Source organism: Pempheris klunzingeri, chromosome 6, assembly GCF_042242105.1.
Source record: "Pempheris klunzingeri isolate RE-2024b chromosome 6, fPemKlu1.hap1, whole genome shotgun sequence".
NCBI lineage: Eukaryota > Metazoa > Chordata > Actinopteri > Acropomatiformes > Pempheridae > Pempheris > Pempheris klunzingeri.
In genome coordinates this window covers 11,642,651-11,669,420 of record NC_092017.1, presented here as the reverse complement: position 1 = coordinate 11,669,420, position 26,770 = coordinate 11,642,651, and the positions used below count along the sequence as shown (strand labels likewise).

Genomic DNA, 26,770 nt, shown 5'->3' with positions numbered 1-26,770 from the left:
ACACATAAACACAGAGAGAGTGATTACTTCCATTATGATTGGATGTATTTAACTTTTAATTTATAATATATTCATTAATTCTTTAGAAGTTAAATGATCTCACTGTAACTGTTGCACCTCTTTTCCTTGTGTAAAGCTCTTTGTTTGAAAGGTGCTAAACTGGTCTTGTCTCGACAGTCATTAGACTGAGTCTGAATTTGTTCAAGTTACATCATCCAGAAGGCATTAATCTCCCAAATAAAGTTTGAGAAAATTGGAAAATGAGAAATATGATGTGCTTAAAGTTGTTTGTGCTGAACTAAATCTTTCATTCCTTGTTTATTTAGTGTTTCTTTCAAAGTTTATTTTTTGATGGTTAACTTGATTCATTTTGTGTTTGTAAATTGGATAACTTGGGAGGAAAGATCTAAAATTCTAAAATATTCCTCCCACTCACGTAACTGACCGCATAATAGTAAATTGTGTATTTAATTATGGGTGAAATGTGTTGTTTCAACATCTTGCCTACTAGATTGCAGTAATGATATCGTGCCAGCAGGAGGCATAGCACAGTCTTGGTGCTCTGAGTGAATGTGCTCTGACTGCATGGCTTGAGGCAGCATGACCACAGGAAAATAGACTGACTTCACACCCCTCAGTGCTCTGCCAGCATGACGGCGCTCCATTACTCAGCTTATAGCAATACACACACACACACACACACACTAAGATGCTACGCACTTTAAGAGCTTCTTTTGTTTTTATTTTTAATAGAAAAAAAGTATTCAAAATAATACAACAGGAATATCCAGTAAAGATGACAACACAAAATGTGATCAGGTCTGTGTCTGCATGGCAACCACGCATCCTCCCCTAGAGCTCAGCCCCGGTTTGCTGCTTCAGTGCCTGAGTGTGTATGGATGTGTGTCTGTGTGTGTGTTTATGTGTGAACATTGAACCACAGCAGAAATGGAGCTTTGCAGAATACCTCTGATTGATGCACACGACAGTCTGCTGGTGAAATGAAAGGGATACAATAATGTGTGTCTGTGTGTGTGGTTGGTATGTACATGCTGAGGGATGAGTGTGTTTTCATCTGTACAATAAAAGACTCCATGAATGTGTGCGTCAGCTGGGATCTGCACTGTAAATGAAGGAGGATGGATCGGGTCGAGACACAGATGCTCTGAACTAACGCAGCTTCAGTCCGCCGGTTGCGGTGACGATGATGATGATAATGACATTGATGATGACGATGATACACTACGAAGGAAGCCAAGAGTAAAAACAAACTGAGGAAAAGGGAAAAAAAGAACAGAACAAGTGGCTGCGGAACAGAATAAAAAATAAAAATAAAAAAGGTCCTTGACTTTAGAAGGCAGGAGGAGTTTAGAGTTTCTAAATCACCAGCTCGCTCCCTACTCTCTCTTATTAAAATATCACAAATTTTTCACTCTTTCTTCTCCACCTTCCCTCACCCGCCCTCACCCATTCTCTCAGTCCCTCATGGCCCAGGCCGGCCTGGCTGTAGGAAGCCAAGCCAAAAAGTTCAGTGGGGATCCCAGTGGCGTTATGCAACTTCCTTTCTTCTTCACCTGTGTGTCTCTCAGTCCTCCACACATGAACCAAGAGATTTGTCCCTACTGGGCCTCCATACTCTGAACTTCCTTTGTCCAATCGCAGGAGTTAAATATTAAGGATCAGATCACGGAGCTACAGACGGACAGATATGGAGGGACAGATGGAGGGACGAGGAGCTGCTGCTGTCCTGCTTGAGGAAATTATTCTGACATGAGTGTAGCGAGTCCGTTTCTCCGTTCATGGCGATGTGTGCCTCCTCCATCTCTCCCTCCTCATCTGTCTGTCCCTTCATCGCTCCGCCACCTCCATCTGTCCAGTCAGGAGCCTGAAGGGCTGAGGCGCTAGGAGAGCAGGGGGGGGGGGCTGTAGTCTCTGAAGAAAGTGTTCTTTATCCCATTCTCTCTCTCTCTTCCTCTCTTCCTCACATGTATCCCCCACTCTTTCACTTTGATTAAAATACTATCTTTGCCATATGTTCAACAACACACACATGCTCATACCAACACACAGAGTCCCGTCACATCAACGCCCCATTGGTAAAACACTGATTCAGCCCTCTCTCAACTCTTTCTCTCAGGCACACATAAGCACACACACACAAGCACGCACACACACACTGTGAGGCTCTCTGTGGAGGTGAATCTTGGGGGCCTCTGTGCTATGTCCCATCTTCCTCCTCCTCCGAACAGTAGTCTCGCCCCTGCAAAGAAAGAGATTAAAGAGAGATGCATGACTTTCATGTTTTTCTACTCTAATTTGTATACAAGTATACTCAGTAATTAACTTCTTTATACTATTCTCAACCGCTTGCATGCAGCAGACCCTCGCACACCTGTTACTCTGGTCATGCTTAAACAAACCCTCTGCTATTTTCAGGTACTGGCATAGAAAAACTGGATGGGTCTGATCTGGATGAGAGCTGAAAGTGCTGACAGGTGGGCAGTTATGTTGTTTTGTTTCGTCCATCACGATGAGGAGCTAACTCACCTGCTTTTTCTTTTCTCTCCAGAGCCTCTCAAACAGCTTGACTAAATCTACGCTCTCTAAATAAGGCTTTAAAACACACTCTGCCTCAGTACTACGCTGCAAACCAGTGGTGGAAAGTAAAGTGCATTTATAATGGACAAGTAAATGGACTAAGTACAACTTTAGGTATTTAACTGATGTATTTCCATTTTGTGCTACATATCACATTCAATTCAAGTTCAAATAAAAGCATTTTGCACTAATGTATATGCAGTTTTCATTCTCCACTTCATTTGTTAGAGCTGTAACAACTAGTCGACTAATTGATCAATGAAATAAATAATCTGCTATGCTATCTGCAGCTGAGTCCATTGATAATTCTCTGTGGGTTCATCACTGTGGGCGCTAATTTCCTCCATCAAAAATGACAAACTTACTATCAAAGCAGGGTTGGAAACTGAAATTATCAGACCAAAACTGAACCCAGTTTGCAGCCTCGTCTATAGTCAGAAACAACTGTTGTAATTCAAGTGGCAGACTCAGAGGAGTGAGTGCTCATCACAACAGCGATGACCTGGTCCTCCCCCTCACACATGCGGAGCAGAGTGTTGAGCTCCTCGACGCAGTGACAGTGTGGACTAATGGATGTTGTTGTACAGCCTGTCACTTTAAATGTTAAGACCCAGCTGTTTCTTTAAACGCTCTGAGACCCACTCTGTGCCCCTCATGTAAATAACCCCCCCCCTCCTCCTCCACCGCCAACCCAAACACACACATACACAGATACTCCCCCACCCCTTCACCTTTTCAATCTTCTCATCCAGCATCCTGAAAAATTCCTGCTGGCTCTCTGACGTGTGAATACTGGGAGGGAGGGAGGGAGGGTGAGAGAGAGAGAGAGAGAGAGAGAGGAGGGGGAGAGGAAGTTGGACGTTGGAGACGAGAAGGGAGGCAACAAATACATCATGAGAATTTTCCATTACACCCCCCCACACACACAGCACCAACACACCAGTACACACACACACACAATCCTCACTGCAGTGTGAGAAATTTATGGCTGCAATGCTGTGGAGGAATTTAAATAATTAGTATTAACCCAGTCTCTCATACAAAGGCTAAACGCTAAATGCAACTAATATGTATACATATACAAAAACTCATCAACTCACACACACACACACAGAGTCTGAGGTTAGCCAAGATGAAGATGCAGCATTACAAAGACCAGACACAAGACAGCACTTACTTCTCACACCATAATATCAACATACTGATTCTAAGTCGCATCTTAATGGGCACTGGATAAAATGGTTTATTCAAGGGTCAGTTCAGCCAAATGAAAACACATTACAGTCACATTAAGTTTTCAACTACTTTCTATGGAAGTAACGTTCCCTATGTTTCCAGTGAGCTGACAAAACAATCTCACCGCAAAGTCCATTAGTAGCCTTTCATATATATATATATATATATATATATATATATATATATATCTCGATTAATATATCGATTATATTCTCAGCAGATGAAGTTCTCCCAGTTGTCATTGAACTGTAAAAGTTCAAATTTCCATTTTTTTTCCTGAGCATTTTAAAAACATCTCATCCATGTTGGCTTAATAGCTGATATTTAAAGTTCATTCTTAATGGCTGACAGTGAGGTTTGTAGATTATAATTTCTTCTAGAAAAACATTTTACTGTTGAAAATGTTGACTAGAACTATTCAATAATGCAAATACCTCATATTATATGGGGGATGAAGGCAAAGAGAGACTGGTCACTTAAATCCAAAACTATCTGGATGAATATCGCTAGACGGGTGGAAATATGTTTTTATGTTTATGTTTTTATATTTGGGTGAACTGATGCTTTAGCAACAGATTTGTGATCAACTTCTACAACAACTCTGATAACTTTGTGTGATCAAAAGTTATCAGAGTTGTCCAGAATATTTAGATACTATATTTTTACACAATATCCCCCATTTATTTACAGAATGTAGGCAGCTGATGGCTACTTACTTAGACTTGATGTTTGCTCCAGAGACCTCTTTCTGCGGTTTACCCCTGTACTGCACATTACTCTTCTCCTGAAAGATAGACACAGACACACACACACACACACACACACACACACAGTGAGGCTCTTTGTGGAGGTGAATCTTGGGGGCCTCTATGCTATTTCCCCATCTTCAACCTCCTTCGAATACACACACACACACACCATTAGCTTTCATTATCAGCTGATAAAACAGGCAAAAAACAAACATCTCCTATCAGCAAACAGCCACACCACTGAATGCACACGCCACATCGAACCTGCATTATCAAATTACTTCCTCACCCAGCTGGCACTGCACGACAGTCACAGGACATCAGGCACAGATATGATGCATGCAGGTCTAAATAAAACTGTATCAACGCTTTTGGAAGCTCTGTGTGCAGTTTGTTGCTACAGTAAAATGTTGCAGTGATTCTGCAGTGGTCAACCAAAAATACTGTAACCTGCATCTTTCACCACTGTATGTGTGTATGTGTGTGTGTGTGTGTGTGTGTGTGTGTGAGAGAGTTCTTCTTTGACAGGAATCACCTACAGTACTGACAGGTGGTTGGAGGGAAACAAATACTGGTCTGACCACATGCAGTGGCTGGATTGGAATTTACGCGGCTGTGTAAAAATGCGGTTTCCAATAGCTCTCGACTAAAACTGCAGCCTTAGCTGTCACTTTGAAATGAGACAACAGCCATTTAAACAATTTACGCAGTTCACAAAAGGTGTTCCTTGTTGTTTTCTTCACAACATAATTCCAATGCTGTGCTTGCGACATCCAAAAGATATAAGGTAAACACTCCTACACCATCCTGCATGAGGCCATCATCAGAGCGCAAGTCAAGTGGCATTTTATCTGATTTGTTAATGTAAAATCTCTGCTTTTCCTGTGGCTTCAACTTTCATATGATAAGAGGTGTTTCCTCTCGTGGCTGTAGCCTGTTACTGTGATAAGGCTGTTTTTGAACTGCAGTAATATAAAAGGCATTGTGACATTAGTGACATTGTGACACTACTTCTCTCTTTTAATCAGGATTTATAGTTCCATTGGTTATTGTTCCTCCACAGGCAGACTGACCACATTTACTGAATAAGAGAATGGGTTCTCACTTCACACTACCACACTTTTCGGTCATTTAGTGTGTTAGGAAGGATGTAAATATGTGCAAGCTGTATAAACACAGGGTTAAATGCGCAAAAGGGGTTGAATTGTCAGGATGTTTGGAAAATTAGTAACACAAAAAAGACTTCTTCCCTGACAATATAACATTTCTCTTCACTGTTTAAGAGCACAGGTTTTGCAGGAGGACGTCAAACCGACCAAGCGATCAGCCCCCACATTCCACACACGCCAGCATGTTGTCTCTACCTGTGTGTGAGGCACCTCTTTGTGTGTTTTTGCACAAGTACAAGAGACAATAAGTGTGTATGTGTGGGCTACTGAGGCTGACGGAGCCGCCTTTGGACACAAACACGAGCCTGTTCGCTTGAGCTGATAAACTGTCAGAAAAAGGTCTGAGTCTGTGTGTGGATGACAGGCTGTCAGTTGATGGGGTGGAGAGTGTGTGTGTGTGTGTGTGTGTGTGTGTGTGTGTGTGTGTGTGTGTCTCTCACCAGGTTCTCCTGGTTGCGTGCATTCACCCGGTTTTCATCCCCTCTCATGTACTTCACCTCCTCCACTCCCTTCATCTTGTATTCATCTGAGGAGAGAGTGGTCCGGATAGAGGGAGAGAGAGAGAGAGAGAGGCATGGTTAAAGGAGGGAGAGAGAGGCAGGAGGCAAATAAGCACCATGTATTTATCAGGCGTCTCCCATGGAAGAAACACTGACCAGATTCCTTTCATTCATCCTAATCAATATGATCTGAAAGGCTCAAATAATTGAACTATGTCATAAATTCACTGTGCTCTTTCTGCATTATGTCAACATTACCAGCGACTATACCATTGATTTTAATTAGAATTTGTCCAAGGTAATCTGATAACTACAGCATGATACAGTGTTTTAGAAAGTGAACATGACAGCTGAGGTACAAGCAGGAGGACACTAGTCATGTCCTGTCCATTTTAGCTACCGCAAAGGAAAAACAGAGAGACAGCGAGGGGGAATACACGTGTTTGTGAAGTAACAGAGGAGACAGAGGAGACATGAGGGAGAAAAAAAAAGAGAACAAATAAGAAGGAGTAAGCTGGAGGGGATTAAAGATCGGTTGAGCAGCTTCTAGGCTACATGGACAGCTTTGACAGCAAAGATAGTTAAGACGAGGTCATTGTTGAGAATTGTAACACTTCCGCAAAACTAAACAGCATCAGCGACACGCCCGACACCGGGCATCCTGATTCACTGCTTAAGGTAAAAACTAGGGCAATAACCCGAATGTGTTGATTTACTGGGATTATGCAGCTCTTACTGATTTCGGTGCACTGTTTAAATCCAATCTAATTAAAATAGATGCAACAACCAGTGACACATAACCAGAAGTTCAACAAATCAACCTGCCCACAGTCCAGTCCTGAAGATCTCTAACGGGTTATATTGCATAAACCAGGACAAATATATTTAAAGCTAGCGAGCCTGAGAAATGAAATATCACAATACAAAAATTGACTGTGCAACAGATTTAATATCATATTGTCCAGGAAAAGTAGAGAAGCATGTGTATTGTAGTATTTCAACATCAATTAATTATTACCACATTAACTTTGAGAAATTGTAGTATGATTTGGAGCCTCTATTGAGTAACTTTCCCTATTCTTGATATTCTATAAACTAGATTAATCGATTAACTAACAAAATGATCTGCAGATTAATCAATAATGTAAGTAATCGTTGGTTGCTTTAGATCCACTAATGCTGTGTTGGAAATCATACCCTCTTTCACTATTCCCTACATAATATACACTTAATAGTTTACTCTAAAATGAGTTATAAAATGAAATTATTGTAGGAATTGCATTATTTTGTGTTACGCACATTCAGTGCTGCACACCTTTAATTTTCACATCCATTAAATGTGACACATTGATTGTAGGATTTTTAGCAAAAGGTAGCGTACATGTTACAGACAGTTTCAGCACTAGAAGCATTTAAGGCACAAAAACACCCTGAGAGGCCCCCAGTGGTGCTTCTACCACACAATAATATCACAGTGAATCTGACAGCGATGTAGGATGATATAGGGTCTAAAAACAGTACATACAACACCTTTTACGGAAGACCAAACCCCACCTAACCTTGAGCAAACCAATACAAGCACACCGGGCATTTCTGCCGACTACCAGGTTGTTGGACATTTAACTGATAAAGCAGCTGAGACTCTGATACACACACACACGCACGCACGCACACATGCACGCACACACACTCCCACCTCTCTGCCTTATCTGTTGCACTCCTTGTATTTTGCCCTCGCTCTATCAGCGTCTGTCTGTCTGTGCCACTTTGTACCCAGCTGAAGGGTTCACCCCTCCCTCTGCTCTGTTGCTCACAATCCACCTAACACCTGAATCACCTGTGTGCTGGAGTGTGCGTTTGCCTCTGTGTGTGATACATCTTACATGTGCGTCAGTGTGGAGTCAAACACGGCCTGCATTTGTCTGATTAGCATTACTGATTTGACATAATTTGAAAGGCGGGAAACTGGCAGATTTAAGACAAAGAGAAGAAACAAATGCCGACTTCTTTTCTGCAGCTCTGTTTGTCTCAGGAATGTAAACAAGTCGCAGCAAAGCAGCTCCTGTCTGAACATGCCGACGCACACAAACTGTTTTATAACACTACACAGGCTTACCAAACTAAGACCTGCTCTGTAAACGCGCATCACATACAGTGCCGCAGCAGGAAACAGAATCAAGAGCCATTTCCTCTGCTCTGCTGCATGTAACAGAGGCAATCCACATAAATTTCAAGCCACGTAATCTCTACTTTAAGGTGGATACAAATGAATAAGAATGGGTAAAATTAGCTGCGACTGTGGGCTACAGAAATAAATCTAAATGGACATTTTCTGAAAAATGTCACTTTATAATTTGGGTGAGCTGCAGCCTGACAGGTTAAACAGGCTGAATGTTCTGCTCCTGTTACAGGATAGTCACTGAGCTTAATGTGACGGGTATAGATAGATCAAAGTGACCCAGCTTACACCAATCAAGACTCATCACATCACAGACTTTGCTTCAATTTAGATAGGAGCAAAAACTGGTCATGCTGTGTGAGTAGTGTGTGTGTGTGTGTGTGTGTGTGTGTGTGTGTGTGTGTGTGGGGCTGTCATTGTCACAAGAAATGACAAGGGTGTTTCGTCACGCTGAAGCCGGGTTCGCTTTGGGAGAGAAGGAAGGGAGCCGTCAGAGAAAGGCAGAGAGAGAGAGAGAGAGAGGAAGATGAAAGGGAAGAACTATTTTGAGAAGCTGTGATTTTGTGATGTGGACATCTTTCTCATCTCTGATTAGAGACTCCACGCTGACCTTAAGGTACCGACAGTCACTGCGTATGCATGAGGGTGTGTATGCACAAGAACGGTTCTATTTCAGATAAGGCTGCGTCTTTGAATCAGCACGTTTGTCATTTTATGCAAGTGTGGCGTTCGTATGGGTATGACTCATTTAAATAGCCATCTCTGGGTGTGTGAGTGTGTGTGTGTGTGTGTATGTGTGTGTTCTAACAACTCTAGCTGCCCTGTCTGTCCTGTGGCTATGTCATTCTGTCCTTCCTGCTGTGTGTCCTCCCTCTCGGCAACTCTGGCTCCAGGCCATCACCAGCCTGGCCATGACATTTACACCTGAACACGAAGTCTCATCTCTAACACATACGCACACTCACACAGTAACACGCACACACACACACACAGTAACACGCGCACGCACACAAAGTCATACCCATCAAGGGGGAATCAGTTTAGAAAGAAATTATATAAATACTGTGCATAATATTACCAAATGAAATAAATGTCATGGCTTTTGCTGGTGGGGATAACATGATGAAAAGCAGGAACGGACTGATTAAAAAAGACATTTTGAAACATTCGGTCTGTGACTGTGGTAAAATTGAAGTATTCAATATTGTTTGTGACCCAAGGGAGCTTTTCAATAACCGACTGGAGGCTCCAGACAACAAGTGACTGATCTAAAAATATGTGCTACATAATCCTACCGGCAGAATATTCACACATCTTTCACCATAATATTCCATTACTAGGCTCATACCATTAAAACCGATCACGTATACAAAATGCATAAACAAACTTCAGCTTCTGTTGGCCATTCAGCAGCAGTTACTCATTGGCCTAATGTGCTGGATGAAATTAAAAAAGTCCTGAGTGTGCAGAAACATGAAGCCTGTTGGAACTGTCTCTAGAAAATATCCATACAAACGTACAACATGTGCAGTATGAGACAGAGACAGAGCATGTTAGCATTGATTGGTGAGCATCTGATTGCATGTGTGGATCTTAGCTTCAGACCCACAAGTCTCTCACTGCTCAGGACACACACACACATTACAAACCAGTTCCCCAACAAATATCCTGATGTTATCAAACAAACAGCCACACCTGATTCTATGAAAGTGGGGAACAATTCCTATCAGACCATTACACAGAAACAGATATACTTGATATGCAAGGTTCAAGTGAGGGAATTAAAGATATACTCACATATACACACACTCATATGTACATGCACTGCATAGATCACGTCAAGTCAAATTTTATTTGCATTTTATTTATCTGCAAATCAGAGGGCTTTACAGTCTGTACAACATACTTAAACCTTCGTACACACATACAAATGTGTATAGCCACATTGATTAATGTATGCATATCTGTTTATGTACAGTAGATGCTTGTACATTAGTGTGTGTGCTGGTACATGCAGACATGCACATTGATCTTGCTAATCTCATTCAGGGTGAGTTATTTGACAGTAATATCTAAAATTCTTTTTAGTGCTCTAAAACTGTTGCCCGTTGGCTCTGAATCTATCATATCTTATCTTGTGCATGTATCTGTCCTTTATTTAACTAGAGTTACTTCACTGATGAATGCTCTTTTCCAGGAACGCCCTGCTCCACAATCACACCTGGAAGCTGCCCAGTGCAACCACAGTTAACCTCAGTTAACCACTCAGCACCTCCAATGGAGCAGCTTGTTAAAGGGCACTTCAGCAGTGACAATGAGGGATGTGTATATGCTGCTCTTTCACCTTTTGTTGCCATATTTATCCTGCCAGCCTGAGGACTGAATGTGCGACCTCCGGGTCACCAGTGCACTTCTCCATTTCTGTGTACTGCCCTAAAGAGGACCTGTAACACGAGTTTGGTTTTCTGTTCTCAGGAGAAAAAAAATATCAAGAAGGAGGAGATGAAGATGAAGGAGATGAAGAAGAATTCTCTGAAATGCTTTATATTAGCACAAAAAAATTCATTCAACGATGTAGCTTTTCTCTCTCAACTGTATATGTGATAATATTTCCAAGGACTCAGTGCCCACTTTACGGCGTGATAAAGAAAGCTCAGTATGATTGAAGTGCCAGCATTTCTTCTTCATCCGTTTTGAGCATCCTGCTATATTGCCTGGGAGTAAAATATACCATTGATCCTTTTGCAGGTGTCCTGGCCTACATCGATGGAATATCAGCCACCCAAACAACAAACTCACTTTCTATTAACACTATTTTTCCTAAAGAGGGACAGTCGCGTGGGAGTTTGTCAGAAAGACCAACTCTCGAACTGCTCAGCTGCTCCACTGCCTCACACCGACACAAATAGTGAAATCTGCACGTCACTATGTTGTGTATACATGTCAGGGTGCCACGCATGCAATCATATACACATACAGTATCTGCACTTCAATCTCCTCCAACTGTGATTATTGCAGACATCAATAGCATGATGTTGTGGAGAGTGTTGCTATTTTCCCTCGTTGTCCTTCAGTGTTTGTGTAATGGAGCTCAGACTTTTCCGGTTATTGTGCGAGAGTGGCCGAGAGAGGGTGGGGAAGGGGTTAGTGGCCAGAGTCTGACAGAGCGGGCAGCCAGAATATCTGGGACACACACACACACACACGCACACAGGCATGCACAAATACACACAAGGACAGACTGACTGGCTGGCAGACAATCTGTTGGAGGCGGATCAGCATGAGCGGGAAGAGGACTCACTGTCTAACTGATATGAAACACGCAAACATATATGAACACAGACTAACACACAGTCTAGTGGGGGTCCATTTATGTGTGTAGGCGGGCTGACTGTCCAGGGTCGACCAATCTTTTCCGCCTTGATCACGAGAACTACACCGGATGCAGTGAGGCAGTTAGACTGGGGTTGGAAAGGGCGACGAGTTAAGTGGGAAAGAATGACTGCACAGTGTGTGACAATGACTAAAATACTGTGGAGGAAAAGAAGTTAGTCAGCTAGAAGAGAAGATGGAACAAAGATAAGAGTGGATGAAGATGAGATGATGAAAAAGGGGCGTGAAGAAAGATTGTTGTTCGGGGCTGTGGCCTGGGATAAGTCTAATCCACGCTATCCAGGTCACTTCTGTCTTCCACCTCCACACACACACTTGAAGACAAACAGTAGTCTGGCTCAGCCATCGTCACTCTGGATTCCCCTTTAACCAACTGACAGATAGACTCAGGGATAGGATGAGAGGAAGAAGGAGGAAAGAAGGGGGGGGGAGAGTGAAGGGACAAAAGGTTTTGACCTAATGTTGTGCCAGAGAAGAGAGGAAAAGAACTGGGGAGAAGAAACACTGGGAGATGAAGGCAGGAAAGGAGGGGGGTGGTGAAGGGACCCAAAATAGAGAAACAGAGAGAAAGAGGAAGGCAACAACGGGGCCTTGAGCAGGGGAAAGGAAGGGGCGATCTAATCGAGACAGAGAAGTTGAGGGAAGAGAGGGAGAGAAGACCAAAAAAAGAGAAGAACAGCAGCGTCAACACACGTCATTCTCCCTTCCTCTCTCAAGGAAAACACTCCACTCCCATCTCTCCCTCTCATCTCCTGCCTCGTACTGTTGCTCCTTAAAAGACAAGAGGGAAGCAAGACATGAGAGCAGAGTGATTGCAGGAAGGGGCGAGTGAGGCTGGATGAGGGGAACGCAATGGAGAGAGAGAGAATTGGAGGGGTGAGAAAGAGCAGCAAACCCAAGAGAGGCTGGAGAAAGAGGGTGAGAGGCTGGAGAAAAGGGAGGGGGAGAGGTCAGAGGGAGAGTGGGATGACAGAGAGAGAGGGAGAGAGAGGACCTCCTGTGGATCGTCATCTGCCACGTCCATCCGCCCGCATATAGTTATACCAGAGTGTTGCTCCTAATTCTTAATCGCCGTTAATCCCTCTACCACCCATCTCTCTCTTCTTCTGGCTTTCACTTTCATTTCTGTCCCTCGTTGCACAACAGCCTGTGTGCTATTATTAAAGCTAGAGCTGCATCTCACAATTATATTCATTACAGATTAATCTCTTGATTATTTTTTCACTTAATCAATTCTATAAAATTACACCATCTGTGGCAGTAGTTTTTGGCCAGAACGACATATTTTTTCACCCAGATAGGGAGCAACGTCACTGTTTTGCTTAAAGCACACTTTGACACAGGAATCGAACAACAAGCCCTGACCGGCAATCAAAGGGATACTTTGCTAATTTTCGACCGGCTTTATGTTATTACAGTGTGGGTAGTATATGCAAATGAACAAACAATGTCTAATTTTCCCCATGTTGCCTGCAGCCACAGCTTCCTGCTTGTCATCCAGCTTGTAGGGCTGTTGTTCGGTCGAATAAGTGACTTAACAATGAAATTAAAAGTAATAATTTCACTATTCAACCGAACCACAGGCAAAGAGCCTGCGTCATCTGGCTAGACAACAAGCGGGATGACGGGCGGGGAGCTCTCAGTGCAGGCAACACAGGGGAGAGTTAATCACTTCATTTGCATACACTTCCCACAATGCAATGATACAAAGAAAAATAAACACATGCATTTCCCATAATGCAACTCAATAGTGTGTTTCATCACAACCCTGCTGTCTCCATTTCTTACGAACAGAAATTTTCAGTGTCATGCCCAAGCCAAGATAAACCCCGACGACATCATCTGGGTTATTTTTTAACACAAGTGTTTTCACAGGCGGAGCGGCACTCTGTGTGAAGAGTAAACAGAACTTCATGCGTAAAATCTGTGCAGTGTTCCTTTAACTACACCTGTACAACCCCACCTCATCATTTCTCCTTCCTTCCCCCCCCCCCTCACTGCCTTTACTATTTTCTCTCCTCAAAGCCTCACCTGCTTTCCATTCCTCTCAGTTTCTCCCTCTCCACTTCCAAAAATATTAAGAACATCAAGGGCGCATAACACCTGAGCGAATGAACACTGCAGTCTCACTAACTGGTTACTTCCTCTCTCTAACATGAACCGTCAACACGCATGGCTCCAATAAAACTGTGGTGTTGACAGTTATTGTCTGAAATGGAGAACTTAACACTCTGCTAAAGGACTATGAGCCATAATGAAGAGAATATATTGCGAGGGCAGACAGGGCAATGGGTCTATGCTGAGCAATTAACTGAGTGAAATGGAGCTGTTTTATTGACATCTGTGTGTGTGTGTGTGTGCATACTGACCAGTGAAGAGGTCTCCATTGCTGTAGGCCTTGCCGCGTCCCTCCTCATCGTTGGGCACGGCCGACACCTGCTTGGCTGAGGTGCAGCCCATGGCCTCACACTCTGAAACCTCTCCTCATCGCACTCTCACCTGGACAAGGACAGAGGCAAACATCATAAAATGAGCAACACTGCTGTTCTGTTGTTTTTACAGCGTTCTTCATAGATATCACTTCTCGGATGTACTGTACTGTTTGTTCTGCTATGGCGGCTGTCACTCATGCTACTAACCTCTTCTTCTTTATTCCAAACAAACTGGGTCAATCAATGCAAAATGCTTCGTACAGTTTTTTTTTTTCTCCCGGCATTGCAACAACTTGGGAGATTTGCTTCTCTTTTAAAGAGGACAACCAGATCTGCAAGCTGTACGCTGCATTTACAAACAGTGCTCCACTTCAGAGCGGCGCGTTTTAATCCTCTACTTATTTGATCAGAAAAATACATTTAGCTACATTTTAGCCATCCTGTGTATGACTTTGAGGCAGGAAACCGAAAAACATTATTTCCACACAGCAGTGTCTATCTCAGAGCCACAAATGTAGGTTGAGTCATAATACATCAGTAGAAAGTGAAATGAGCATTTATATGAAAGTGTTGCAGATTATGACTTTAAATTTGTGTGTATTTCTTTCAGGGCAAAACGTAACCACTGTCATTACATGTGGAGAGCCGGAACAGCAGGGTGGCCCTGTGGGTAAATAAACACAATGACCTGGTTTAAAGTAGGGCTGTAAATAAATTAGTATTTTCATTATATTCACATAAGATAATAGATTCATATATGTCATTATACAGTATAATGCCACTGATTATTTTTCTGACTAATAAATTAATTAATTGTTCTTCAAAACAGAAGGATTAATTCCCATCAAAGGCTGCCAGCACAACAAAACAAACAGTTCTGTTTCATTATGTCTGACCTGATTTAGTCTTCTTACTTGATGAATTACTTGACGCTATATTGATTGATGTTTTTGGCCACTTGTTGGCAGCATAATAAAAAATACTAGTTGAATAATATTAGCTGAATTCCCCCTTGGGGATGAATAAAGTATCTATCCATCTATCCATCTATCCATCCATCTATCCATCCATAGCGAGCATGTTAGTTTGCCCATTAACACAGGTCAGAATGAACATAGCTCATTCTACTTTTAGCTCTGTTTTGATCTCCACCACACCCGAGAGAAATATTTGGCTCTTTAGCTGCTAAACACTTTAGTTTCTAACAATGTCTGTCTGCTGTTTTGTGCCGGGCAGGAGTTGTAAAGTGGGTTTATCTGAGTTTCTTTGCTTAAAGCAGTTGCCTACTGTACTATCAAAACACTTGTTGCTGTCCAGAAAATCAAAACAATGAGCTGAAAGATGCTAAAATGGTCCATATATTTGAGGTTAATTAAATAAATAATTCTCTGTAGGTTCATCACTACAAGTGAAATCTTTTGTATCACTGTTTGTCATTTGATCCATTGGTAATATGAAAACATTGATCAGTGCAGCTTTGTAACAATACATATATTGCTGAGATTGTTCTTGATTCTATCAGCCAAATGATAACTTCAACGTTATTTGGAAAAGTTGTGGAGGCTTAAATCAGCCGTCTTGAGGTATCCTTACACCAAACGCCATGACAGTGGGAATAAAATAAATGTAATGTTTCATTATCATTCAGAAGGGGGAAAAGCAAAGCCCTCCCACTCAGAGGGACAGCAGACACAAAGCTGCGAACGTCACTGTCAGTCAATCACACACACACACTGTCAGACACATTACACTATAGATAGTCTCCATGTCACTCACACATGCCATGTGCTGTCATTGACAGAGCCCATCTGACTGCTGCCAGATCCAAACACACACACACACACACACACACACACACACACAGACACACACACACACACACACACACACACACACACACACACACACACACCTAGGAGGAGTCTAAGACGAAGAGGGCTGAGGAGGCTTTTTGGAGAGGCAGAGAAGACAAAGACAGAGAGGAAGTAGGTGGGTTGAGACGAAAGGGGACAAGGGTGAAGGAAAGGATGAAAAGTAGGTGGGATAGAGAGAGGCCAGAGAGAAAGACGAGTGCAGAGCTTCAAAAGAGCGGCGCGTGCCCCTCCTCCCTCCTCCAGTGATCCTCCGAGCGTTTGAAGTTGTCAGGAAGCCAGTGTTTACTCCCGTGTTTAGGCTGCAGCCGACCAGCCTCCATCTCTCTGGACACGGCACAAAGCGCCAGGTGTACGGGGTGCAGGGAGCAGTTATCACACAGTAACTACTCCCTGCACTCTGTACACCTGGTGCTGTGAGAGGTAACCGTACGGATGGCTGTGACCATACTGTACATTGTAGTGGTTGTATAGATAAAAGGATAGTTCTAGCTTTGCAAAAAAATGGGTCTTCTTAATAAAATAATAAGATGGCACTCACATCACTAAAAACATGTCCAAATGGGCAAGAAAGGAGCAGTTGGTTGATGATACAGATTTAAAGAAAATCCTGCAGGTTGAATCAGTGAGGATCATTGAGTTGCTGATTCTGTAAAACAGAAAATGTGTGTATGTGAATTCTCAGCATACGTGTGGAAATTAAATATTCTTCTATAAAAATCTGTCCAAATGCAAAGGTCACAGCGTGAGAGGGGAACAGGCTCTGCGTCGTACTTCAGTGGGGGAACATTTGTAACATTCACTCTGATCTGTTGCATGCCCTGCTGTCCTGTCTAGAGGTTAATCAAAGAAGGAAGTACGCGATTAGAAGAAAACAATTACGAAAGAAACATTTTTAAGAATTTGGATTTTTTTGAAAAAGTGGCAGCCCTACGGTGAGCATATGCTATAGCTATAGCCAAAACTATACATATAACACTCTAATTTAAATCAATTATTCTTTAAACCTGCTGTGAATGTGTAAAGTGTGTGTGCGTGTGTGTGTGTGTGCGTGTGTGTGTGTGTGTGTGTGTGTGTGTGCGCACACGCATGTTCAATACAGGATAAGGGAATTGTATATGAATATCTTTCTCAGCTCTCCAGGTAAAACAACATTAATCTCAGGAGCCTGAGCAGAGCTTACACATGAATTTCTCAAAGGGCCCGCAGGTTAGAGGAGGCTATACCCAGAGACAGGGAATCAAGACACTCAGACACACACAGGGGTTTGGATGTGTGTAGTTGTGTGTAGAGTGGTATAGCTGTGGTGTCACCTGTGGCCTGAGCGTGTGTGTCCTGGTCTAGAGAGCAGCTTATCAGCCCATTCCAGGCAGCCTGGGACACCTCTTACTACGACTGCCGCTCTGGAACAACTCAGTTTTGTCACACACTCGCGAATACACACAGACGTGCACAGCTGGATGGTCTTAATGCAGTCTCAGGCACATCGCCACAAAGAGACTCTAGCGGCAAAGTTTCAAAAATAATCTCATCCAGCTTAATCCGTCACTTGACAGAGTCAAGTTAAATGAGGATTTTGCACTGAGGAGGACGAGGTGTGCACCCTGAAAAAGTGCCTCGGGGGTGCACGTTACCTGTCAGAGAATCGCAACACAGTGAAGCAGAGAAGCCAGACAGGGCTACAGTGACAGAAAAAAAGACCACTGACAGAGGACACAGAGGGAACAGTTGATCTTCTCTTAATTCTGGGCTATTAGTATAGAACTGAAGTGAATATTAGATTAGCAAAGCACAGAGACTCCCTTATGAATGCTCTGAAGGAAGTGAATTGAGACATGTGAGCCGCCTTGATAGATTTTAAGTCTCAAAGGGTCTCCAGTGTGTGGGCAGCATCTGTTTGAAGGGCTTTGATTTGTATGTATTGAAACATCAAATTGTGAGTAGGAGCAGGCTAAAAATAGACCTAGCAGTCCCAGAGCTATTGTTGTGTGCAGGGATAATGCTAGGCTGCGTGAATCTGTAAGCCAAGCTGCTATTACTTGGGTTATACATATAAGCTACAGCTGGTCGGCCGGGTATTACAACGCCAAATACACCTATAAATAAAAAACTGTGAGGCCTGTAATAAAGCAGAAAGAAAAATGACACAAAAATCTGTTATGTGTTGAAATTCAACAAGTCAAAAATTGTGTGTTTTGCAAGACGCTGGTCTTTCTACACTCAAAAAAATCCAAATGAAATCTTCAAAATCTACCAGATTTTAATCAAAAGCCAACAGTTTCAAGAGCATCAATTAGATTTCTAAAGATGTGATGATTTTGTCTCAAATGGTGTGATAAAGCAGTGATTCCTGAGGGCCACAAAAAGATTGCCAGAGCAAAAAATCTGAAAAAAAAAAAACTTTTGCTGCACAAAAGTGGGCAAAAGTTTGACTGAACAACTCATAGACATGCACCAAACATAAATATTAAAGTGCTGGGAGTGGGTACAAGAAAGGACAATAAAGGCTCAGGAGCTCTTTTGCATCTTCTCAATCTTTTGCATGTGTTTCACTGTACAATGAGATCAGTGCAAACAATTTTAGCATTGGCGACTCCAGCTGGAACCAGCCTGAGTTAGTGCTGAACTCTGCCCAATGAGCAACTCAGTGCCACATGCAAGACCACAGTGGGGCGTTGCACAGTGTTGATTTAACCCACAGGACAGCTGGACTGTGCTGCTCTGAGCTCGCCTACTCCTGCAGATGCAGAAGTGTGTCAATGGGACAAGCTTAGTCTGGAAAGTCAGCCAAGACCCTCACACCAACCATCTCTTGCTCCTGCTGTCACTCACTCACACACACACACACACACACGCACGATGAGCCAACATGATCTGATAAACATCACATCGTCTGACGGGGATAAGAGCTCTTAATATCAACTGGCACACAACCACCTCAGGATCCATGCAACTTGCTCCAGATGCTTAACATTCATCACGCTCATACTCGCCAAGGCAAAATAGTAGCCTAATTTAGAGATATAAATAATGCCATGATGTCAGCTCGCAGGTCTTGCGTCATTACTGGCTAAACTTGCACCAGATTGGACAGAGAGGCTTCTCTCAATCTTTTACCACATGAGCAATTTTAAATACGTCAAAACAATAATATAGCCATTGCAATAAAAACTCTCTTATATGTGTATTAGGGCCAAAAGGAATCCTTAACACATGGCAAATGACCAGGCTCTTAATATGAATATGATTTGGCAAACACACAGGCTTGCCCATGCCTGCATACCTGGAGGTGGGACGTGACCTACTCTCAGTCGTGTGAACAAGCCTTCTTTACAAGTCAGTTTGTCAAAGGAGGAACCAAAAGGACTGTACAGAGAGATGTGAGTGTACATGCTTGCATAAACACACAAAGTGCTCACAGACTGAGCAGTGTGCAGTGTAAAAGTTTCTCAAACACAGGGCTGTGCCAGAGGCAGAGCAAGCAACCACAGAGCCTGAAAAACTGGCTGAGCTGAGTTCTGGGAGGTGTGCATCAAGTTATTTTTTTGGACGGATATTATTTCCTTCTGGGTTTATCCGTCCCCATCATAGGGCTCCTGCAAAAGGAGCACCTGAGTGTGAGTCAGCTTCCTGGTAAGAAAAGCACCTAGGAAGCCCAGGAGGGGAAGCGATGACTTCAGTCACGGTCAAAGCCACAGGGAGACTCACAGCTGCAGGGCAGGTCTCTCAGCATATCCACCTGTGGCAGAGCAGAGACTCATCCTCTGCTTCAGAGTGCTGAGCCATGCTCTGCTGGTCTGCACTGCTCTGTGTTAAACTGAGGCAAACTGAGCTGGTCAGTGCATTGCAATATGCTAGTGGTGCTCAGTGGCACCGGTTAGCAAGACCCACAGAATCTTCATAAGTAGGACTGGGAATATATGCACAAAAATTTTTTTTGTTGTAAGCAAGACACCCATATATTGAAAGATCTCATATCATAATCAGTTTAGTTAGTAGGTGAGAGCCTGAACACAAATCACACTCATGAAATAGTGTCTCTGGTCTTCTTCCCTTCAGGTTATTGTTTTATTTCATAAAAATGTATGAGTTTTTTTTTATGATGTTAGTCTTTAGTTTCAGATGAAGTGACTCTCCTCTGGTATAAAACACTGCTGAAAACCACTGAATACGGTTGGGTGATACGATCATACATAATGATAATACAGAGGTAGATATCCTTTAATATCACAGAGTGAATTGACCACTTGCTTGCAAATCAATGAGCAGGACCACTTCAGGGCAATAGTGAATTTATGGGAATTTATAATTTTATAATGTGATGAACTGTGCTAATTTTAAGATATCATTGGAGATGAAAAAACAAACATTACCATCTAGTTATTTCATCTATAAATGTATAAAGTTTTCCCATATTCTGCTAAATATCAATATCGCCACGTATAAACCACAAACCGTTATAAACAACTCTATCATATCACTTTAGAGAAAAGAGTCACAAGGATTCATCTGAAAATCTGTAATGATAAAAGTGTTTGTATTAATTGTTGTTTTTTATTTTACACTTTATTTAAAATTCTTAAACTGGAATAACGGCAACATAGGACTGGACGATATTAATAAAATCCTCTTTCACTGTCTGTCTTATCTTCACATCATGATATCAATATATATCATGTTATAGTAAAAAGGCCTCTCAGTGACCCAGAGGTATTTGTGGGATAAACTGCATGGCAACATCTAAAACGACTGACAAATTCATATCACCTCACTGTATATATATCGCCCAAACCTTGTGCAACAGCAAAGATGTCCCCCCGATGACAAATGTAACATTAATCTTGCTCTTATAGTAAAAGCAAAAATCTAAATTGTGTTACCTGAGGTTGCTTCAGGACTCTCTGGTGGAGAATCACTGCTGTGTGCTGCAGTGTGTCCACTGTGCCTTTGCCTCTGTGACAGAGCAGAGTTTCAGTACAACTCCTGGGCCAACGCGCCATAATATTTACTCTAGCCAGGCAGCAAATGCTGCACCTCTCCTCTTGTCCCAGTTTAAGCACTCCATCAGTCTGACAAGCCTGGGAAGCCGTGCCAACACACGGGCTGGTGGACAGTAAGGGTTTCTCCTGAGTGGTGCGCTGTTGCTTAAAGTGTGCGTCTCTATTCTCTCTCTCTCTCTCTCTCTCTTGCTGTCTGCTGCTGTGCGAGCAGCGGCTCTTTCCTCTTTCTTACTGTTGTAATGAGGGTGACAAGTGGTCAGCGAGGGAGGCATGGGCATAGCAACAGAGGGGGGAGAGAAGGAGGTAGATACAGGAGCTCCTCTGTGCTGATGGGTGAAACCGTAGCCTTGGCCGTGTGACTGACAATGAGAGACACATTGCACATAGCGAAGGCATGTGCTGGTAAAGAAATAAGAGCAGCTTTTAGACATGTTGTTACATACGTACTTTGGCAAAGGGCCTATGTTTTTAATCCAGGCTCATAAAACCAGTTGAGCTGAAACTGAGAGGTCTGCCTGGCTCTGAGCATTTTCCTTAAGAGAGAAACAGAACGAGAAAAGGACGAAACAAAGGAGCGAGAGCAGGAAGTGGTGGATGAGGCCATTTCAGATTACTATTAGCAGCCTGACTTCAGAGACCAGTACAGCAGTCTAACTGAAAGCTGAGCTGTACTGGGCCACTTTGTGGTGCAGGTAGAGCCCAACAATACAAACATGGATTGTTCCACCTTATACAAAGCAAATTGTCTCCTCTGAGGCCCATTATTGGCTGACATTTGTGCCACTGGCTTCTCAAGAGCGAGACGGATTCCCTGAAAGAGCAAAGAGAAAGCAGTCATGCCCGTTTTATTGCCTCTGATACTACTCCGTTCTGCTGCTTCCAGTGAGGTAAAAGCAGGTCAGAGCCTGGGGTGATTGGTGAGGTGAAGAGCAGGATCAAAAGGGTGAAAAAGTAACTGAAGAAATGCTTTAGCAATATAGAGAGTTCCTCCTGCGTTGGTATGAAACATACAACAAAGCCAGTAAGAGGACATGGGTCATTAAAGCCACATGCACTTTGCAGAGTCCAACCTTTGCTTTGAGACCTTGTTCTGCTCTTCGGATGTATTTAACAGGTGTATTTTTGCACTCTGGGAAAGTGTGTCTTTCTGTCCTAGCTGCAGTTCCTCTTAAGCAAAAAGGAGTGCTGCGAATTGATGGCAGACCAATAAAGGAGTTCAGCATTGTGGTTTATGTTTTTACTATCACTGCTTTTACATATTCAAGTTTAGTGTGTGTGAGTAAGCGCTTGTTCATCACATTTACTTACAGACAGCTGCACACGGCTGATGGAGCGGGAACACTCCAACACAGCGTCAAACGTATTTATGTTTTCTCATCCAAATCCATCTGAATTGCTCACAAACCAACCCACAACTGGCAAAATAAAAGAATACCAGCATTAATATTCATCAGAAATTACCACAGCTGAAGAAAATAAATATCAATCTCTGCCTAATTGGCAAGCATGCTGCTGGATAATTGGCAAAGCCGTTTCTGACGCCTGTCTGCGCGTGAATGAAACACACTGAAATGTTTCGGGCTTTTCACCGAAGAGCTGCAGATCAGCCCGTGTTTCACGGCTCAGCACGGCTGGTGTGATGTAACATCCATGGTGCGATTCTTTCAGATGCAAACCACTGCTTTTCCTTGTCTATTATCCTGCACAGCGACACTCGAGCAGCAGCGAGGAAACCTTTCATTCAATAGACACTTCAGCAGTTTTTCCATCAGCTGTCCAAGAGACGAATGACATCCAACATGAGGTTATTCTTGTAGTGCTGGCTGACATCATTCATTATCAGAATATGTATCACGACATGGGAAATGTCACTAAACAGCGTTTTCCCCGGGAAATTATTTAGCCCAGATGGTAAACCAGCCAGATTCTGACACACTTCTCTTGAGACTAATTTTATTTGACTTTTTTCACTGATGTTTCATGTTTTATTCTGTTAACGCTTATTCATTTTTATGATGGTAGCACAGGTGTCCCAGGTCACGTAGCACATTGTTACTCATTACATGACATCGAATTCTTCATATGAGTGACACAAAATCCAATTTTGGTTTTTATTTTTGGGAGGTTTTTAAGTAAAGCTTGTCTGAAATGTGTTAAATTCAGGGCTGATCAGTTAATCAATCAATTAGTCGGCAGACAGACGATTAGCCCATCAGTGACTGTTTTCATAAGCAGTTAATCATTGGAGTCAAGAAGGCTAAATATTTCTAAAATTTTATTTTGTTTTTTGTGCCATATATAATAAGTTTAATCTTTGGGGGTTTTGGACTGACAGATAAAACAAGCTTTTCGAGCAAAATGACAAACAGCCCCAGTTTGCAGCTTCTCAAATGTGAGGTTTTACTCCTTTTCTCTGTTCTCTGACCGTGTTGTAAGAACCATCCAATCTCATTTAGATCTACCCAATCCAAGACAGTGCTTTTTGATTTTATTTTCACCATCACCTGTCTTCATTTTAAATGCACTGACTTTTATTGGCGGGTTAACGCTCCATTTCTTTTCTCACATCAGTCCAACAGTGGAGTTATTGTGATCATGATCATTATCAAGGAACGGGCCTGCAGAGATCCTGTCAGAGATCTGCGTTATGTACAATGATGATGGGAAACAGATGCATTCTGTCTGATGGGAAAACACTGCAGAGATGCACACAGTGAAAATAAGTGAATAAGTGAAAAAGAAAAAAAACTGGCAAACTAAATCAGCAATGGACCCCATCTCCATGTCCCATCCTGACTGGACTCTGAGCACAAACCACACAGTAAACACAGTCAGGGACACAGAGAGACGCTGCCTAATCATGGTACAGACACAAGCACACAGAGCATGCATACTGGCTGCACAGCCAACCCCTGCTGACTCAGAGAGCGAGCAGTCAGAGGACCACCAATGGCAGAAAGATCCCACATCCACCGATCTGCACGTCGACTGCAATGCAGACACACACACACAAACCAGATGGAAGAAAGCAGACGAAAACGACACAAATGCAGCTTTCAGGTTTCATGCTGCATCATTTGATGCTTGAGCTTTGATTAGTCAGCCAGGTAGACAAACCCATCATCCAGCGAGTCAAACTCAGGGACACTGGGACGCCAGAGGGATCGTGTTGTGCTGGCCTTGTGCTTTCTGCACTGCAATACAGACTGCCTCATCACACCACAGCGCTGAGCTCTGCCACGCAGAGAACACAACGCAAACTGGATGCAAGAGCCAGTCATGGGAACTCCTTCCCACACCCACACACACACACACACACACACACACACACACACACACACACACACACACACACACACAGAAGACATCCTGGTAACCATGGAAACCCTCCACCTCCTCGCACGGTGACATCACAGGTGTTGCATCATGACCCAAACAGGGGCCAAACAATCACCCTCGACCTGCCGTTAATCAGCTCAAGGTGAGGAGGCCACAGGTAGTCAGGAAGATGACGGCGATGATGATTGAGGGGACGAGGAAGAGCAGGACTAAGAATAGAGCCTCCTGCCTTGGAGAAAGAGGCAGAGAGGGAGAAGAGAAACGAGCGAGGAGGAGTGAGACTCTTGCGGTTCAGTCTCTTTCAGTAGCCACCGGAACCAAGAAGCCATATGTGAGCAACGACTCATGATCACACACACACACACACACTGTGATAAGCAACTGAGGGAGGGTGGGAGAGAAAGGCAGATGGAGGCAGATAGATGAAGACAGGCAGATAAATCAAGCGGGGAGGGGGACTTGCGACATCCACTCACAGGATTGCCGGTACTTGATCGTAACCTATGTAACCCAGATGTAAGCTGCTGCTGCTCTGTAATGCCGGCCACACCAACCTACTTTCACACCAGGGTGCCGCGCAGACACCAAATGGACGTAATGGCCTGGTGTTGATCACATGGGAACATCTACAGTAGCTAATGGCCATATGGCACATTTCAACTCAGCAGCCAGGAAGGCAGTTGCAAACTCATCTAGTCCCTTTGCTGATGTAGTGTGTGTAATAGTGTCTGAGGAAGAGGGCACGGATACATTTGAAATAGACTCAGGCAACATTTTAGCTAATGAGCCACAAATGAGTCTGTGTATCAAATCTAATTCTGGCTGCAGCAATTTCTCCTCTTGTCATCCAGCAGCTCCTGTCTTCCCTCTGAGGCAGACACAGTAATGAGCAACAACAAGCCTTCACTAGTTTCTAAAACATGCCCAGAAAAATAGCCTACTGGTTATGTGTGGTGGTCAATGGGTTTCTCCTGTCATGTTATGGGAGCTGTGAGGCACACAGGCTGTGCAGCAGCAGCAGAGGTAACCTCTGGTGTGGCCACAGAGCTCTGACCTGTCCTGTCCTGTCCTGGAGCCTGAGCTGCAGCTCGGCTCAACAGCTGTGTCCAGCTGCGCTACAAGGAGACACTGGGCGCTTTGTTCCCCACACACACGGGGAGCGCAAACGCTCTCCGTGTGTGTGTGTGTGTGTGTGTGTGTGTGTGCAAATAGTTTCATTTCCACAAAGGTTAACGGCCTGAAGCCTCGGCCAGCCCAGGTCCACCTTCCCTCTGCGGAGTGTCTCCCCAGCACACGGCCTTTTACAGCGGGACAGGGTGCCACAGACAGCCAGGATGTGTGGAAAATTTGAAATGCGCTGAGCCAACGCTGTCCAAGCCGAGCGAGCACACACACACACACACACACTCACACACTCACACACCGAGAAATGTTCACATCTCATTTGAAGCCCTCTCGTGTTTTATCGCCAGTAAAAAAACAACAAACGCTGAGATAAAGCGCTGCAGCGAGCCCCGCCGACAACAACAAAACATCGACAGATGCGAAGCCACGGTGTGCAGGAAGGAAAGCGCCGGGTAATCACGGTACACTCAGGAAACAACAACAAAAGAGAGGAGTAAAGAGAGACAGAAACCAGGCGCAGGAGCGTGCTTCTCACCGGAGGACAAATGACACCTCTGGGAGACGACTAACGAGTAAAAGCCCGCCGGTACTTACTCAGATGAACCGGTTCGGCTCGGTCCACTGGAGGATAGCCCGGTCGGTCTTCCGGCTGTGAGTCGGGCGGGATCTGCGCTATGGAGACTGGAGAGCTCAGAGCCTCGAGGACTGAACGTAAACTGTGGCTTGCGTCATTTCACCAGGATGCCACTATTGCGCGCAGCAATGCAGCCATCTTGCTGAGGACTGCCCCACCAACTCAGAAATCAGTGCTGGACCCGAGCTGTGGTCTGGAGCTGGAGCTGGGAATGAGAGTGATCCGCCGCGAGCTGTTCAGTGTTTCACACACAGGCAGCCTGAGGTGGAAATCATTTCTAGTGCTCTGAAGGAAGTGCATCCCTTTCTCGTTTTATTTCCTTCTTTGAAGAAATATCCCATGTTTGGTGTCACTTAAATCAAATAGTGGAAAGTTACCATTTACTCAAGTGCATATTTGAGCTCAGTATTTCTACTTTACGTCTTTTTATACTTCTGCTCCACTGCATTTATCTGAAAGTTGGATATTTACTGCTTACTTATTCATATTTAACACACAAAACGTGATCAACTGAGTGAAAACTAGCTCCATCTAGACCAGCTGTG

The 26,770-nt window shown here is 43.5% G+C and overlaps 1 protein-coding gene across 2 annotated transcripts; it reads right to left on the bottom strand.

The window, feature by feature from the left end:
- Window positions 1-720: 720 nt before the first annotated feature.
- LOC139203185 (uncharacterized protein C1orf21 homolog) lies at window positions 721-26,428 on the bottom strand. Of its 2 annotated transcripts, XM_070832862.1 has the most exons (7): window positions 26,182-26,428; window positions 21,008-21,080; window positions 14,194-14,323; window positions 6,193-6,278; window positions 4,551-4,618; window positions 3,330-3,390; window positions 721-2,260 (listed from the first exon to the last, which is right to left on the bottom strand). In XM_070832862.1, the coding sequence occupies exons 3-7, from the start codon at window positions 14,282-14,284 to the stop codon at window positions 2,219-2,221; spliced, it is 348 nt and encodes a 115-aa protein (XP_070688963.1). In that variant the 5' UTR covers window positions 14,285-14,323; window positions 21,008-21,080; window positions 26,182-26,428; the 3' UTR covers window positions 721-2,218. The 2 variants fall into 2 exon arrangements, with proteins under 2 accessions (XP_070688963.1, XP_070688962.1); XM_070832861.1 differs by lacking the exon at window positions 21,008-21,080 and having other exon boundaries at window positions 26,186-26,426.
- Window positions 26,429-26,770: the final 342 nt, after the last annotated feature.